At 43.6% G+C, this 13,591-nt stretch overlaps 1 protein-coding gene across 5 annotated transcripts in view; it reads left to right on the top strand.

Moving 5' to 3' along the window:
• Positions 1–13,591, top strand: part of DZANK1 (double zinc ribbon and ankyrin repeat domains 1) — a 47,761-nt gene that overhangs the window by 4,414 nt on the left and 29,756 nt on the right. For all 5 annotated transcript variants that reach the window (XM_075925763.1, XM_075925760.1, XM_075925764.1 and 2 more), the window contains exons 4-8: positions 3,546–3,663; positions 5,189–5,285; positions 5,830–5,954; positions 8,336–8,418; positions 8,830–8,947. In XM_075925763.1, the coding sequence (XP_075781878.1) occupies positions 3,546–3,663; positions 5,189–5,285; positions 5,830–5,954; positions 8,336–8,418; positions 8,830–8,947 (541 nt within the window). The remainder of the gene's footprint in view (positions 1–3,545; positions 3,664–5,188; positions 5,286–5,829; positions 5,955–8,335; positions 8,419–8,829; positions 8,948–13,591) is intronic.

Below are 13,591 nucleotides of genomic sequence, written 5' to 3'. Positions count from 1 at the left end.
CATTAGGTACACTACAAATGTATAACAGAAAAACAGTCTTTTCCCTGAAAAGCTAATAAGTACATTTTTACCATCAAAGTCTATTATTTATAACATAATAAAATCACTATTCTATAAAATTAACATACCCTTTTGCTTAGGCATGTATTATTATTCCCATTTTACAGATGGGAATATATATAGGAGCAGGGGGCCTATTTCTAGGCCAGTGGTTCTCAAAGTATGGTCTGCAGACCACAAGTAGTCCATGGCTCGAGCTCAGCCCTCCCTTCCCAGCAGGGAACCCCACGCTACTGCTGGAGCCTCATGGTTGCCGCACAGCCACAAGGCTGCAGCAATAGCTCCGGCTTCTGGCTCAGAGATCGCTTGTGGGGTGAAAAAAGCCCCAACCTTCCGTGCCAGACTGCTGCTTGATCTGCATGGCCAAGGCCCTGGAGGTCTACAATGTGGCCACCTGATTGGCCTGCCTGCGGCCCCAGGAGCTGGTCAAGAGCCTGGCACTCAGCCTGCGTGAGAAGGCACTGTGTCTGCTGCTCTGTCCCACCGGCAGCCTCAAAGGGGCGGGCGAGGTGCTAGGCGACCCCACCTGCTGCCACCTGCCGGCACTGCTTGACTGCCCACTGGTATGCAAGCCAGTGACCCTGCAGTGTGGCCACACTTGCTGCCGCTTCTGCACCAAGCCCAGCAACTGTAGCTGCTGCCATTGGCTCCGATGCACTGCCATTGACGTACCTGGTTCCACCAGCCCCCAGATCAATGTGGTGCTGGGCAATCTGCCAGAGCTCACAAGGCTAGAACGGCAGCACAGGCTCTGCATTGTGTGTGTGTGTGTGTGTGTGTGGGTGTGGGGGGGGGGAGGCTGAACTCCCTCCCCCCACCCCTCTGGAGGAACAGCAGCACAGTGATGCGCTGTCCAGAGACTTTTCCCGCTGCTCCCATTGACCCTCACCCCTCTAACCTCCGCCAAGACCCTGCACCCCCAGTTTGCTCCTACACCCTCCCTTGCCCTGCACACCCTTCCCCCAGCCAGACACCCTACTCCCAGCCTGCTTCTGCACCCTACCTCCCACCCAGACCTTGCACCCTCACCCCCTCCTACACTCTACCTCTTGTCCAGAACTTGCACCCCAGCCCTATCCCACTCGTTGGCAGCCCTGTCCCGCACAGTGAACCCCTCATTTTTGTCCCCACCCCAGAGCCTAAGGGGGTCCACAAAATGCACTAGCTCTGGAACCTCAAAAGTAAATCTGGCCTATGGGAAGCCCTGAACCTCAGTCCTCCCTGTCCCTTTCCTCACCCCATGGGGCTGGAGCGCCAGAGCAGTGAGGTGCCTCAGTGGGGGCCACATCAGTCAGGGTTGGAGGGGTTTGGATGAGTTTTTTTGCTTCTCACTTGTGTGGTCCCCAATTGATTTTTCTGTGGGGCAGTGGCCCCGACCCAAAAAAGGTTCCCCACCCCTGCAGTAAATAAAGGAAACATTGAAACCTTTAGTTTTGGACATAAATTAATATTTTACTTTATTTAAAATGAAGTTCAATAAACTAACACAAGAAAAAACGCTTAATCTATTTAATATTTGAAATTAAACCATTCTCCCTAGCTGCAGCACTAGCAAAATGGCTCAGGCATAATTATCTAATTAACGGTGTTTCCATTAGCAGCCAGTGGTCTCCGGAAAGATTTGCATTGATCCCAGTGGTCTATGAGTCAAAATGGGCCTAAAACAGTGGTTTTAAGACTTGTGCTGCTCTCATCAGAGCCTTGCCCAACACCATACTGTGAGTTAGTGGCTGAGCTAGAGTTAGAATTGAGTTGTTTCATGGTCATTGCTAGATCATACTGTCATATAACATTAAAAATCAAATCTGTCATGCAGCATGAGTGGATGTGAGAGCGTTCTCGGAACTCCCTCTTCCCAAGGGGAACACGTATCAGAAATACGCTCAATAGATTGGGAGAGATGGAGAGTGCTGACTATGTGGTCCTTAGGTCTCCACCCTAAGGGCTGTCTTACTAGTTACACTCACTAGGAGATGGTACTTTTCCTGTCTTTTAGGCTGCCTGGTAAAGCTGCAAGGAATACCAGTGTGATGTCAAAGTATTTAGTGATTCACAGATACAGTAAATTAATAAATATGTACACTGACTTTCTAGCAGTATGCTCAGTAGATTTTGAACCAGCAATGAGGACTTGATCCTCCATGGCTTAGGTGCAGTGTTTCATACATAAGAGCATGGTAAAATGTGAGGCGTAGGACAGTGAGAAACAGGGAACTCGATCTTCTTGCAAGGTCATCAAGTTTTTTCTGACTAGTAGCAAAACTTTACACTCACTCATCTGCTGAAGTGGGTTTTACACATGAAATCTCATGATTCTATATATTTTTGTTAGTCATTAAAGGCATGGCTACACGGCAGTGTTATTTTGGAATAACTGACGTTATTCTGAAATAACAGTACGCGTCTACACTACAAGCAGTGATTTCAACATAATGTCGAAATAATGTCGAGCTGGAGGACTTCTTACTCTGACTCTTGTAACCCTCATTTTATGAGGAGTACGGGAAGTCGGAGGAAGAGTGCTCTTCCTCGGACTTCCTGCTGTGTAGACAGCACCAAAAGCTGGAATAAGCTATTTCGACTTAAGCTATTCTATTGACGTAGCTGAAATTGCGTAGCTTACTTCGGCTTTAGCCCTGCTGTGTAGATGTGCCCTGAGGTGCCACAGGACTACTTGTTGTTTTTAAAGTTACAGACTAATACGGATATCCCTCTGAGACACTTAAATCTAGTCACATCACATATGCTCACTTTCTGCTCTCTCCCATTTGCCAGGAGATAGGGACTTCAACTTCAGCTGGAGGACTGTGCCTATTGTTTACCCTACCTGGATAAATTGTTGCCTTTGCTCAGACTTGCACTGGAGTGCAACTACCTTGTATTCCCTGTAGACTTGTAGAATCAAGGCTTATAGATCTTTGTATCATTGACCAGCACACACTTTTTTTCATTATTGTGTTTGTGAAAAGAAATGTTCTCAGCTCCTTCATCCAATGCTAAATGAATAGCATGGACAGTGAATGTATGTGGTATCAAATGTCACCACTGACATATAATGAATGCTAAGAAAAGTCAAGATAAATGTGGTGAGCTTTTTAGGAAATTGTTTCCATTTCGTGTGACATTATGTATAGTGCATAGAGCATATCTCCCCTCCCCAAAGTGAGTTGTACAGTAGTAATGATAAATGGAGGACATGGATTAAGGTATAACAGAAATATCTTGTGTAGAAGGAAACCAGGTATTAAAATTATCCATATTTCCATCATTTGTACTGGTAATTTTTCATCATAGAATTTCCATCGTTTTTACAAAGCACTGATTGATTGAGAATATGAAGGGATCATGGCAGCTTGCTGAAATAGTAATCTGGCTAGCAAGAGGAGTTTCAATAAAAGACCCATTTTCACCACTGATTTCTTTTCCAGTAATGCACATAATTTTGTGCTATAGCTTTATGTAACCTTTTGATTATTAACTTTCAGAGACTGCAGGGAGAGTGCCATTGTAACCAAGATATTTCTGGTAGAATATGAGCCACCAAAAGTACTCCTTGCTGATGAAGATAATGATGAAAATTTCCTGAAAGACCTCTCCAATCAGGCAAGTTACAGTAATGGCAAATCCCTATTGTAGCATAACGTTTTGTATTGTGTTATAGAGACATAAAATCAAGGTAGCTGTAGAGTTTCATTACTTTTATTTCTTTATCTGCCTGTCTTTGTTGTTCTCATGAAATCTATGCAAGTTCAAATGGTTGATTCTTTATTGGAACTATTGTGATATATCCCTTTTCCTCCTGAATGGCTGACCTTATGCTAGAGTGGCTTTGTTTCAGTTGTTGGTAACTTACAGCATTTGCCATTCGTCCACGTGGGCAATGTTGCGTTTAACTGAAAAGTGTAAACAGACACTTCCTTTTGGAAAGAACTCTTCAATCTGTCTCCTAATATTTTTTGGGGGGATTGTTCTGATCTCATTAGAAAAATAAACTACCTGAAAATGAGAAGTCTAGAAAGAGCCAAATCTTGAAATTCTTATTCAGAGAGAGCCTGGTTGTGCCCTGCTGTTGCAGCTTGGATGTGCAAGGGGCGGAATGTGCACAAGAAATCTGGTCCTACTTGTACAGCATCACCACCACGTGAAACATTGTGGTACTACTACAGTCCTTGCACTTCATCTACAATCGCCACAGAATACAAATTTCCATTGGTTAGAAAGAAATTGACACTATGAGAGTGGTCGGGGGTGGAGTGACAGCGTTTCTCCTTCCACACCTTTCCTTTCTCAACCCACAAACCTGGACACCTGGAGTCCCATTAGGGGAGTCTCCTTGTGATTAGAAAAATGAGGGAACACTCCTGCAAAAATAATGATCCCTCCTTCTGGGCCCTCCACATACCATTCTGCCTACTGACTAGTATTTGTTAATTACTGATGATGTGCAGAGTGCTGTACAAAACACAATCTCCCTGCCTGAAAGCATTTAGATATCAAAGGCAGAAGAAGGTGTTAAATTTTGACATTTTTCTTTTTTCTCTTGTCAATCCCTCTCTCACAAGTTGTTGAACTGGAGAGGATATTTGAAGAATGCAGGTTAGTGTTTGTGGGCCTTGTGAAATCAGTGAATTTAGGAGGAAGCAGGGTGAGGACATGAGACACTGGTACTGATGGGGTGTTGCAGCATGGACACAGTGCATGCTGAACAGATTAGACACTGGAGGCGGAGAAGCAAATAAGAGGGGTGGTGAAGCTGCTTCTGTCATTGGCAAAATGACAGGGCCTGAAGGAGAACATGAGAGGAAATGGGATTTGTGCGGTAGGCTGTGATGGAGTCATACAGGGCCTTGAAGGTGAGACCAAGAAATTTAAACTTAATATGATGAGCAAAGGGGAAGTTGGAAGGACTTGAGTGGTGTGAATTCAATTATCTGAATGATAGGAAAGGATGATCCTTTGTTTTAGACATTTAGAAGGGGAATTATATTTTTGTCCTGGAAACCAGAGGAGATAAAGCGATGCCAACTGAGGCAGTTGCTGATTAGGCTGAGCATGGCTGTCTGTTGGAATTCAGTGTTCTAAGGGCTATGCGTACGAGACTGAAGACAGATAATCTCTGTATTCGCAGGAGCTGGAAGATGGACGGCCTGTCACAAAATTAAAAAAGAAAGGAGTGAATGTGGAAAGCAAATCCAGCTGTAATGATACAGCCCAAGAATTTCAAGGTATGACTGTATTGAAACCAAAGGTAACTTAACCCCACTGAAAGTAGTTGGTAGATGCGTTTTTTCTGTTAGGAAATTACAGATAATCTCAAAAATATCTCAAAGACCAAGCATTCTTTGTGAGTTCACACTGGCAGGATTATACCACAAGCCAATAATGAAACCTTAACTCCGATTTTATTCATGCTATAAATATAAACAGTTGATTGTTCCATGGTTCTGATAATTGAGCCTACTTAAGAGCCTACGATCCTACTGGCCATCGCTCACTAACTTGCTTTTGGATCGAGCTTTTTGGAGAGGAGAAAAATCTTAAAATAGAAAAAAAATGCAAAAGGAAATACTTTTTTAGTGAGGAACATGTGATAGATTTCCACTATCAGAAAATTGCTTGCCAAATAACCTTTTCTAAAATGGCGAGAACTGTTCTTAGATATTGGAACGTGGCCCTAGGATAACACGTGACATAATGTTAACCAAATCCCATGTTTTTCTGAAGTGCCTGATAGCGGAATTATGGGATGACATTTGGCTGTAATTTTAGACTTGGAGGTAGAGAGAAGAACTGTCCCCCAGTCTTTGAAAGGGTCACAGTCCTTAAATGGTCGTCTGGAAACACCAGGAAACAGAGAAAAGTCGATCTCAGCACTACCAGCACACCAGTCCCAGGTAAATGAAACAGTTAGTGGGGGAGACAGTAAGGGTGAATCTAAAAGTTGACTCTCAGTTCTGTGTGAGGGAATAGCTCCAGAAAGAAGTTGGAGTCAGAGACAGCCCTCTGAATCATAAGGCCTCCAGAGCACATGCTTTGCACCTGGATGAAGGCTGGAAAAGTTGATTGGACTTGCTCATTTCCAGAACTAATTCTGGTATATAGTGCAAGTTTAGGGCCTTTCCCACTCCTTGTGCACAGACCTGCTGATGGGGGAGAAGGGGAGGGCAAATGAGGCAGTTGCCCCAGGGCCTGGCAATTCAAAAGGACCTGGGGCTCCTGCCTGGGACAGGAGCAGCAGTGGCCAGCACCCCAGGCTGTTTAAATTGCCACTAGAGTGCTGTACAGCTCTCAGGACAGGCTGGAGGGGAGGGGTCCAGTGTGCTGTGCTCCAGGAGATGTAGAGGGCTGGCCCCACCCCTTTCAGGAGTGTGAAGTCACTCCCCCACCTTGCCCAGGGTCGAGCAAGTTTGTCAGTCCCCCAGCTTGTGCACTAGCTTGCAGGAGGCAGTATTAGGTCTGCGAGCCGTGCTGTTCCCCCATGTCTGGATTTATGAAGAGTGAGCCCTGCAGCGTCGCCTGAGATCCCTTTATTTTCCTGCATGTGCAGGACTGGGTGGGTGTGTCTACACTGCATTCCTCTTTCGAGAGAGGAATGCAAATACAGCTAAGCGAAATTGCAAATGAAGCGCGGATTTGAATTTCCCGCGCTTCATTTGCATAATCGCGTCCGGGCACTATTTCGAAATACCCTGTTTCGAAAAAAGAAACGCAGTCTAGACATGGTTATTTTGAAAGAAAACCCTTCTTTCGAAATTGCCCTTAAACCTCATTTTATAAGGATTAAGGGTAATTTTGAATGAAGGGTTTTCTTTCGAAATAACCACGTCTAGACTGCGTTTCTTTTTTCGAAACGGTATTTCAAAATAGCACCCGGACGCGATTATGCAATTGAAGTGGGGGAAATTCAAATCCGCACTTCATTTGCAATTTTGCTCAACTGCATTTGCATTCCTCTGTCGAAAGAGGAATGCGGAGTAGACATACCCGATGAGAATTGAGCTCTAAACAATTAAGTGTTTGAAGCTTTCTTCCACCTAGGTCACTTCTCTACCTGTACTGTTATAGTACTGGTTTAAATACGCTGGTAGTGACAGGCCTTCAGTACAATTCTAGGAACACCCAAAGCAAAACTCAGCCATTCTTAAAGACTGATGAAGCAGAGCAAATTATTGATGACTGCACTCTTAATTCTCTTTCTAACTCATTAGTGATTCTAAAGCTTCAGATGGGTAGCCAAGTTAGTCTATAACTGGAAAAACTTAAACAACAAATAGTCTAGCAGCACTTTGGCAACTAACAATACCTGTATGGTATCACGAGTTTTCGTGGTCAGAACCCACTTTTTCTCACAAAACTCATGATATCATCTATATGTTTTGTTGTTTTATAAGTTCATTAGTGATTGACAGGCCTGCAGCAGTAGTAGTTTCTGTTTGTCAAATATAAATGAAATTGTTAAAATTTAGGATCTGACCTGCTGTCATTGAAGTAAATAGTAAAACTCACATCTAATGAGTGGCCTTTATGTGGCTCACAGGTGAAATTCACTAGTTTAGCAGTCCTTGCCTGAAGCCTCTAAACTGCAGTTAATTTTATCTTGAACAATAAACATTCATATGGGGATTGTAGCTGGGTCAACCTAACTTTTCAGTGTAGACCAGCCCTTGTTCTATACTGAAAAGTGAGGTGGACATAGCTACATTGGCCAGGGGCGTGAAAAGCCACACTCCTCATAGACACAGCTATGCTAACCTACACTCATGTTCAAACTCAGCTATGTCAATGGAAGAATGTCTCCATGAATATACCTAACTTGATTCAGGGAGGTGATAGTCCTTCACTGACAGGAAAAACTCCTTTCATTGGTGTAGGCTGCATCTACACTGTAGAGTTATGCTGGTATAATCTCTTTACTGTAAATGTACAGTACTTGGAAACATAGTGGCATAGCTAAACTGGCATAGCCATGCAGTGTATACACAGCCTATACCTACAGAAGGGGTTTTTTCTGTCAGTGTACGAAGGAATACCACCTCCCCAAATGAAATTAGCTTTATTGACAGCTTTCTCCCACTGACATAGCTTTGCCTATTCTACAGGATAGGTTGGCTTAGCTATATGGGTCAGGGATTTGTTTATTTTACATCCCTGGCCAGCTAGCTATGGCAGTCTAACTTTTCAGGATAGATCAGACTAGAGGTCATGGTCATTTATAATCAAACCAGTATTTTAGAGAGTATGTTTCACTATCTTAAAGAGTCATCTTTATTTTCAGTTAATGAGTTCTGCAGTGTCTAGCAGGAAAAATCTAACAAGCACCCAGGCAATGAGAATCCAGAGGGAAACAGACTTCCTCAAGTAAGATTTTTTTTCTGCTGTTTGTAGTGGGGGAATCACAAAGAAAATGCTTTAACAATTGAAGTGACAATACTGTTCCATTAAACTAAAATGAGGACGTCAAGGTATGGACATTGCTGTTGTCATGTTTTTGTTTAATATTATTGTATGTCACTGGTAAAGTTGTTTTATAGTGAGATATACATTTAATGATCAGCCATCCCAGGGATAGGGATGGGGATGGGGGTGGGAGTGGAAGAGAGTAATTACAGTATTCAGCTCATACTCATGTTGGTGAGCATTTGCCCAGAAGCAGTTCCAGTGAGTGTGAGTAAGTGCTGACCAGTCTATGCCTGAATTTCACTGCAGGAGATTATAGTATTTAGCAGTACAGCTTGAAAACATGCTCAACCAGTTTGCTGTTATTTCTAGGTGTGCAAATTGCTTAGCTCCTCGCCCATCTGATCCCTTTGCTCGCTTCTGTCAAGAATGCGGTTCTCCTATCCTGCCAGTGCCAGGGGGTCGCCTTCCACCGCCTGAAGGAGCTCAGGTCAGCAAAAACATGTAACCAATTCACTCCGACTTAGAGAAACAGCCTTCACAGACTACATATGTTACTGCTGAGGAAAATGTGTTTTCATCACACTTTCAGTTGGAGAATCCTGCTTTCTGCAATTCTTTGTATCAGTCAACAAGTTTGGCAGGAGGAACAATAATAATTCTTTCTGTATTGTTTTGCCTGTGGCTTTCAGCTGCTGAGGGAAAGTTTCAGTTGGGATCTGTTTTTCTAAGGATATGTTGGAAAAATTAATTTCTTTTCTTGTACAGATGAAGAGAGCATCAACATAGACTCCCATTAGCACTGCAGTGACCAACAAATCTTCGGAAACTGTAAAGCAGGGGTGAGGAAACTTTTTTGGGTTGGGAGCCTTTGACCCACAGAAAAATCAGTCAGGGATCGCACATGGATGAGAAGCAAAAAAGGAAAAAAAAGGGAAAAAAAAACCCTCACTGTCACGGTCCCAACTGAGAAGAAAGACACTCCCCACATTCCTCTTGCACACTAGAGCATAGCCTAGTAGATTTTGTGTGCTCCAGCCCTTTGATGGGGCAGGGGGAGAGGGAGAGGCTGGAGTGCCAGCATGGGCTCCCCAATGCTGGAGGGAGCCCTGATTCTCAATGATCCAGATCCAGGCAAGCCGGGGGCTGCATCCAGCCCCTAAGCCTGAGGTTCCCCACCCCTGCTGTAAAGTTACAAACACATACATGTCTTATTCAAAAAGTGAACATAGTGCACAGTGCTTAATCTCTGATTCTGGTATGTCACATATCTGTAAAAACAGCATACTAGTATTCCTGAACTGGAGGCGATTTTATAAGATCGATAGACCAATATGTGCCTGCGCATCTGAGATCTCTCTGTTAAGCGAGGTTTTTATAATGTTGCTCATCTCTGTATTGCCTGAGTATCCCCAGGAGGAGATAATCAAAACTTAACATTGAGCCAATGGTCTAATTTTCTTCACTGTTTCCCCCCAAGGTAGACATAGATATAGTCTTTGGAATAGTCACCAATCCTGCAAGGTGCCGAGTGCCCTCCGCTCCCAGCAAAGTCAACAAAAATGAGGATATTCAGCATCTTACAGGATCTGTATCAGGGGTTTAACTACATGCACGTTGATATTATTGTACCATTTTAGCTTTACTAGGATCAGTAATCAGTATATTAGCCTCCTACCTTTGCAGCAGTTCTACCTTTCTTCTTTGTAGCATCTTTGTCTCTGGTGTGTCCAAATTCTGCTCCTCTTGCAATCAATTGCTAAATTTCTATTGGCTTCCCTGAGAGCAATGCCAGGCTCTGAGTGGAAACAAAATTGCCGTTGCAACTAACACTTCTGCTCCTCCTGTCTCATGCAGGGGGCAGTATCCAGTCATGAGCTGGTCAGGCCAAACAACAGTGCAACTGCACAAGACGGTGTCAGCACTCAGGATTGTACTCTGGAGTTCTGCAGAAATCTGACTGAAGGAGCAAAACCAATTGCTGGTTTTGTTTATTCATGAGCTTCCCCCCGCTCACCCCCCCTCCCCCCAGGGAGCACTGTATAGGATTAAATATCATGCACGGGAAAAGTCGATCTCATTTATTTCAGCCTTATAAAAGGCTCCTACTTGAAAAGCAAATGCGTTTACTAGACTCCACATATAAATCTATCAACAGCATGGTATAGGATCAGTTGTAACTCCTCCCTGGTGCTTGGTGTAGGAAACAAGGGTCAGTGGGACTGGACAAAGGACTGTGATACAGCTGGAGAACAGCGGATCTTCATCAAGAACTCTCTATGCCCAGGAAACCCCTCTGCAGCTACTGTCTCGGGTTTTGACCTCTGCAGGTCTCAAGGAAATATATCAGACAGGAGAAGCTAAAATGGAGGAACAGCTACTGTACAGAACATGTTCCCCACAGAGCCCAGTGGATTTCTGAGGATAAATAAGGCTGTGAGTTAATGGAAGTGTTCTTATTAAAAATGCACCATGTATATACACTAATTAGGCAGTTATAACTTAGCCAGGGGTCACTGATTTGCAAGAATAATTTTATCATGGCAAAAGTATAGGGATGGGTTTTTTCACTCTCTTAGTTCTCCAAACTGTTGTTCTAGTATTCTGCCTTCAGTCAGAGATTGAATCTGGAAAATTTCAGCCTGAAAAGTGAAAGTTTGAGACAGTTGTCAGTAATTAAAAAGCAGTCTTTAAAATTGAAGTATTTAGGTAACTTGAACTATAGTTACCTTATTGAAACACACACCATTAGCAATAGTTAGGTTTTGCCATGCTGCAATATAATCGTTGAACTTGTTGCAGTTGAAAATTAATATTATGCTGTTGCTGGACTTGGCATGTATGCTTGAATTATTTCTCTGATGGGGCACCCACTGCTGCCATCCACTTTGCTTTGCATAACCACTTAGACAATCCTTTTCTCATGTCAGTATCCCTGTGCAGTTTATTTATAGTGCTTCATTCCACCACCTTCTGCATACTAGAGTAATCACATTATTGTATGTTCTCCAGCTTGTTATATATGGTGAAAGTTGTCTCCATCCTTCCAGAAAACTCCTTCTTCCTTTCCTCCTCTCTCTTGCTTTGCTTTTTACTCTGCTTCCTTCTTGTGCTCGTCTATCTAGCCTCCTTGTCAGTGTGCTAATTAGCTTCCCAGCCACAATCAGATCTGCTCATCAGGAACTCCTCTTCTTAATCCCCTAATTCAGTGTTTCCCAATTTTATTTGGCCACAGAACCCCTAGGGCTGCCTTTAAAAAAAAAAAAAAAAAAAAAAAAGGCCCGCTCCCCCGCTGCATTTCATCAAGCAACACAAAAAAAAAAAGAAAGAAAAAAGCCCCACCACCGGCTCTGTCTCTTTAAGAGGGGGCGGGGGCGTGCCAGCTCTTCGTGGAACCCTTGCTTTTGCGTCACAGAACCCCAGGGTTCCGCAGAGCACCAATTGGGAAACACTGTCCTAATTGAAACGGTGACCACAGTGCTTCTGACCCATCACACCAACTTTGGGGAAGCATGGAACAAAATGCAAAAACTAAGGTGTGAGGAGACATCAGTGAGAGATGAAAGCAAGGATGTAGGATGTGGCAATTTTATGCCCAGTCTTGAAAGAAAGGGAAGATGGAAATTTTGAATCTGACATGAATGCCAGTAGAAGGAGTAGCATGGTCAGAGAAATGGGAGAAGAACAATTTTGGCAGTGGCATTTTGGATAGACTGTAGGGGTTGAAATAAGAAGCACTGAGAACTGGAAATAGGAGGTTATATCAGTTTAGAGCTGACCAATGCTTGGACAAGAGTTAAAGCAATAGGAAAGAGAAAAACTGTAGAGGCCGTGAATGATATAGCATGTCTGTGGGGAATTATAGCCATAATTGCATGGGTGAAATTGATTCTATTGTGTTAAGATTGCATGGATCAAAATAAGTAAACGAATCACTTGTCCTATTCTCCTAAAAATTATTCATAGCAGGGTAATGCTGAATGACAGACACAGAAAAGCAGCAGCTATTTTCTGGTAAGCACCCACCCTCTAATCTTGGAGATCACATATAGTGAGAGAGAGATTGTTTGAAACCAATGAGAATATTCTCCCTCAAACACTGTCTTACATGTCAGTACAATACTCATGGTGGACTTGTTTTCCTTTGATAATAGAAAACAACAGCGACCTCTTCATTTCATCTGCTGAGATGGATATCTGGAAGAGAATGTGAATTGACTTGTTTTTGAATGGCAGCGTTACTCTGGAATTAACTCTTATAATGGCACCATTAGAGATCATCATTTGTTCCAATGAAACCACTATTTTGAGGGGTGTAAAATTTAGCTCTAAAATGTGCATAAGTGGGCTGACAAATGCGGTTACACATTTCCACGTAGGCATCTATTTTGAAGCAAAATCTTGTGTGAGCTTGTTCTTTGCTTTTGTTTTTAGTTTTACTAGACCCTGAAAAACGATATTTGTTTTGGTTTCCAATCTCAATGTTGTCTCCCTTTTCCTCCAACTGAAGTAACAATAATAATCTTTATCACAGGACTCTGTGATAGGCACTCTACCAGGGGTTGGCAATAATTTTTGCCAGGATCGCACCAGAAGGGAAGGGGCGGGGCCAGGATGCTTCTGGGCCTCCCCCCCCCCCACACACAGACCATGACTGGTCTGGGGGTGAGGCACCCCTTTCCCCCTTCCAGGTTTCCCCCTAGGCATCCATGCCCCTGGTGGTGGGAGGAGACTTCCCGTGCTCCCTCACCCACAAGCCAATCAGGGCCTGGGGGCTTCAAAGCTCTGGGTGCTCCTGGCAGGGTAGAGGAAACTTCATGCGCTTCCCCCTGGCCCTTTTGCCCACCCCTGCACTGTACACACACTTTGGAAGACCGGTTTTCCACCCTAAGAAACTCAGAGTCCACTTTTTAGCAAAGCTCTTGTCTAGTGGGAATAGTTCCTTTTGATAGCTATGGCTCATGATACTTTTTTCTATTCTCTGTGTAATACACTGATTATTATGCATAGTGGGGAAAATCTTGCCCTGTCTGTTGCATGATAGTAGAAGGCTCTGGGCCCACTGGAACATATATGGTTGCTTGTATGGTGGGTGGGTTGCAGGTCCTGTCTGGCACAGGCGGCCTTTCTAGCA

Source organism: Pelodiscus sinensis, chromosome 3 (assembly GCF_049634645.1).
Source record: "Pelodiscus sinensis isolate JC-2024 chromosome 3, ASM4963464v1, whole genome shotgun sequence".
In the NCBI taxonomy this organism is placed as follows: domain Eukaryota; kingdom Metazoa; phylum Chordata; order Testudines; family Trionychidae; genus Pelodiscus; species Pelodiscus sinensis.
Note: the sequence above shows the minus strand (reverse complement) of the source record. Positions and strands in the feature narration are given on the sequence as shown.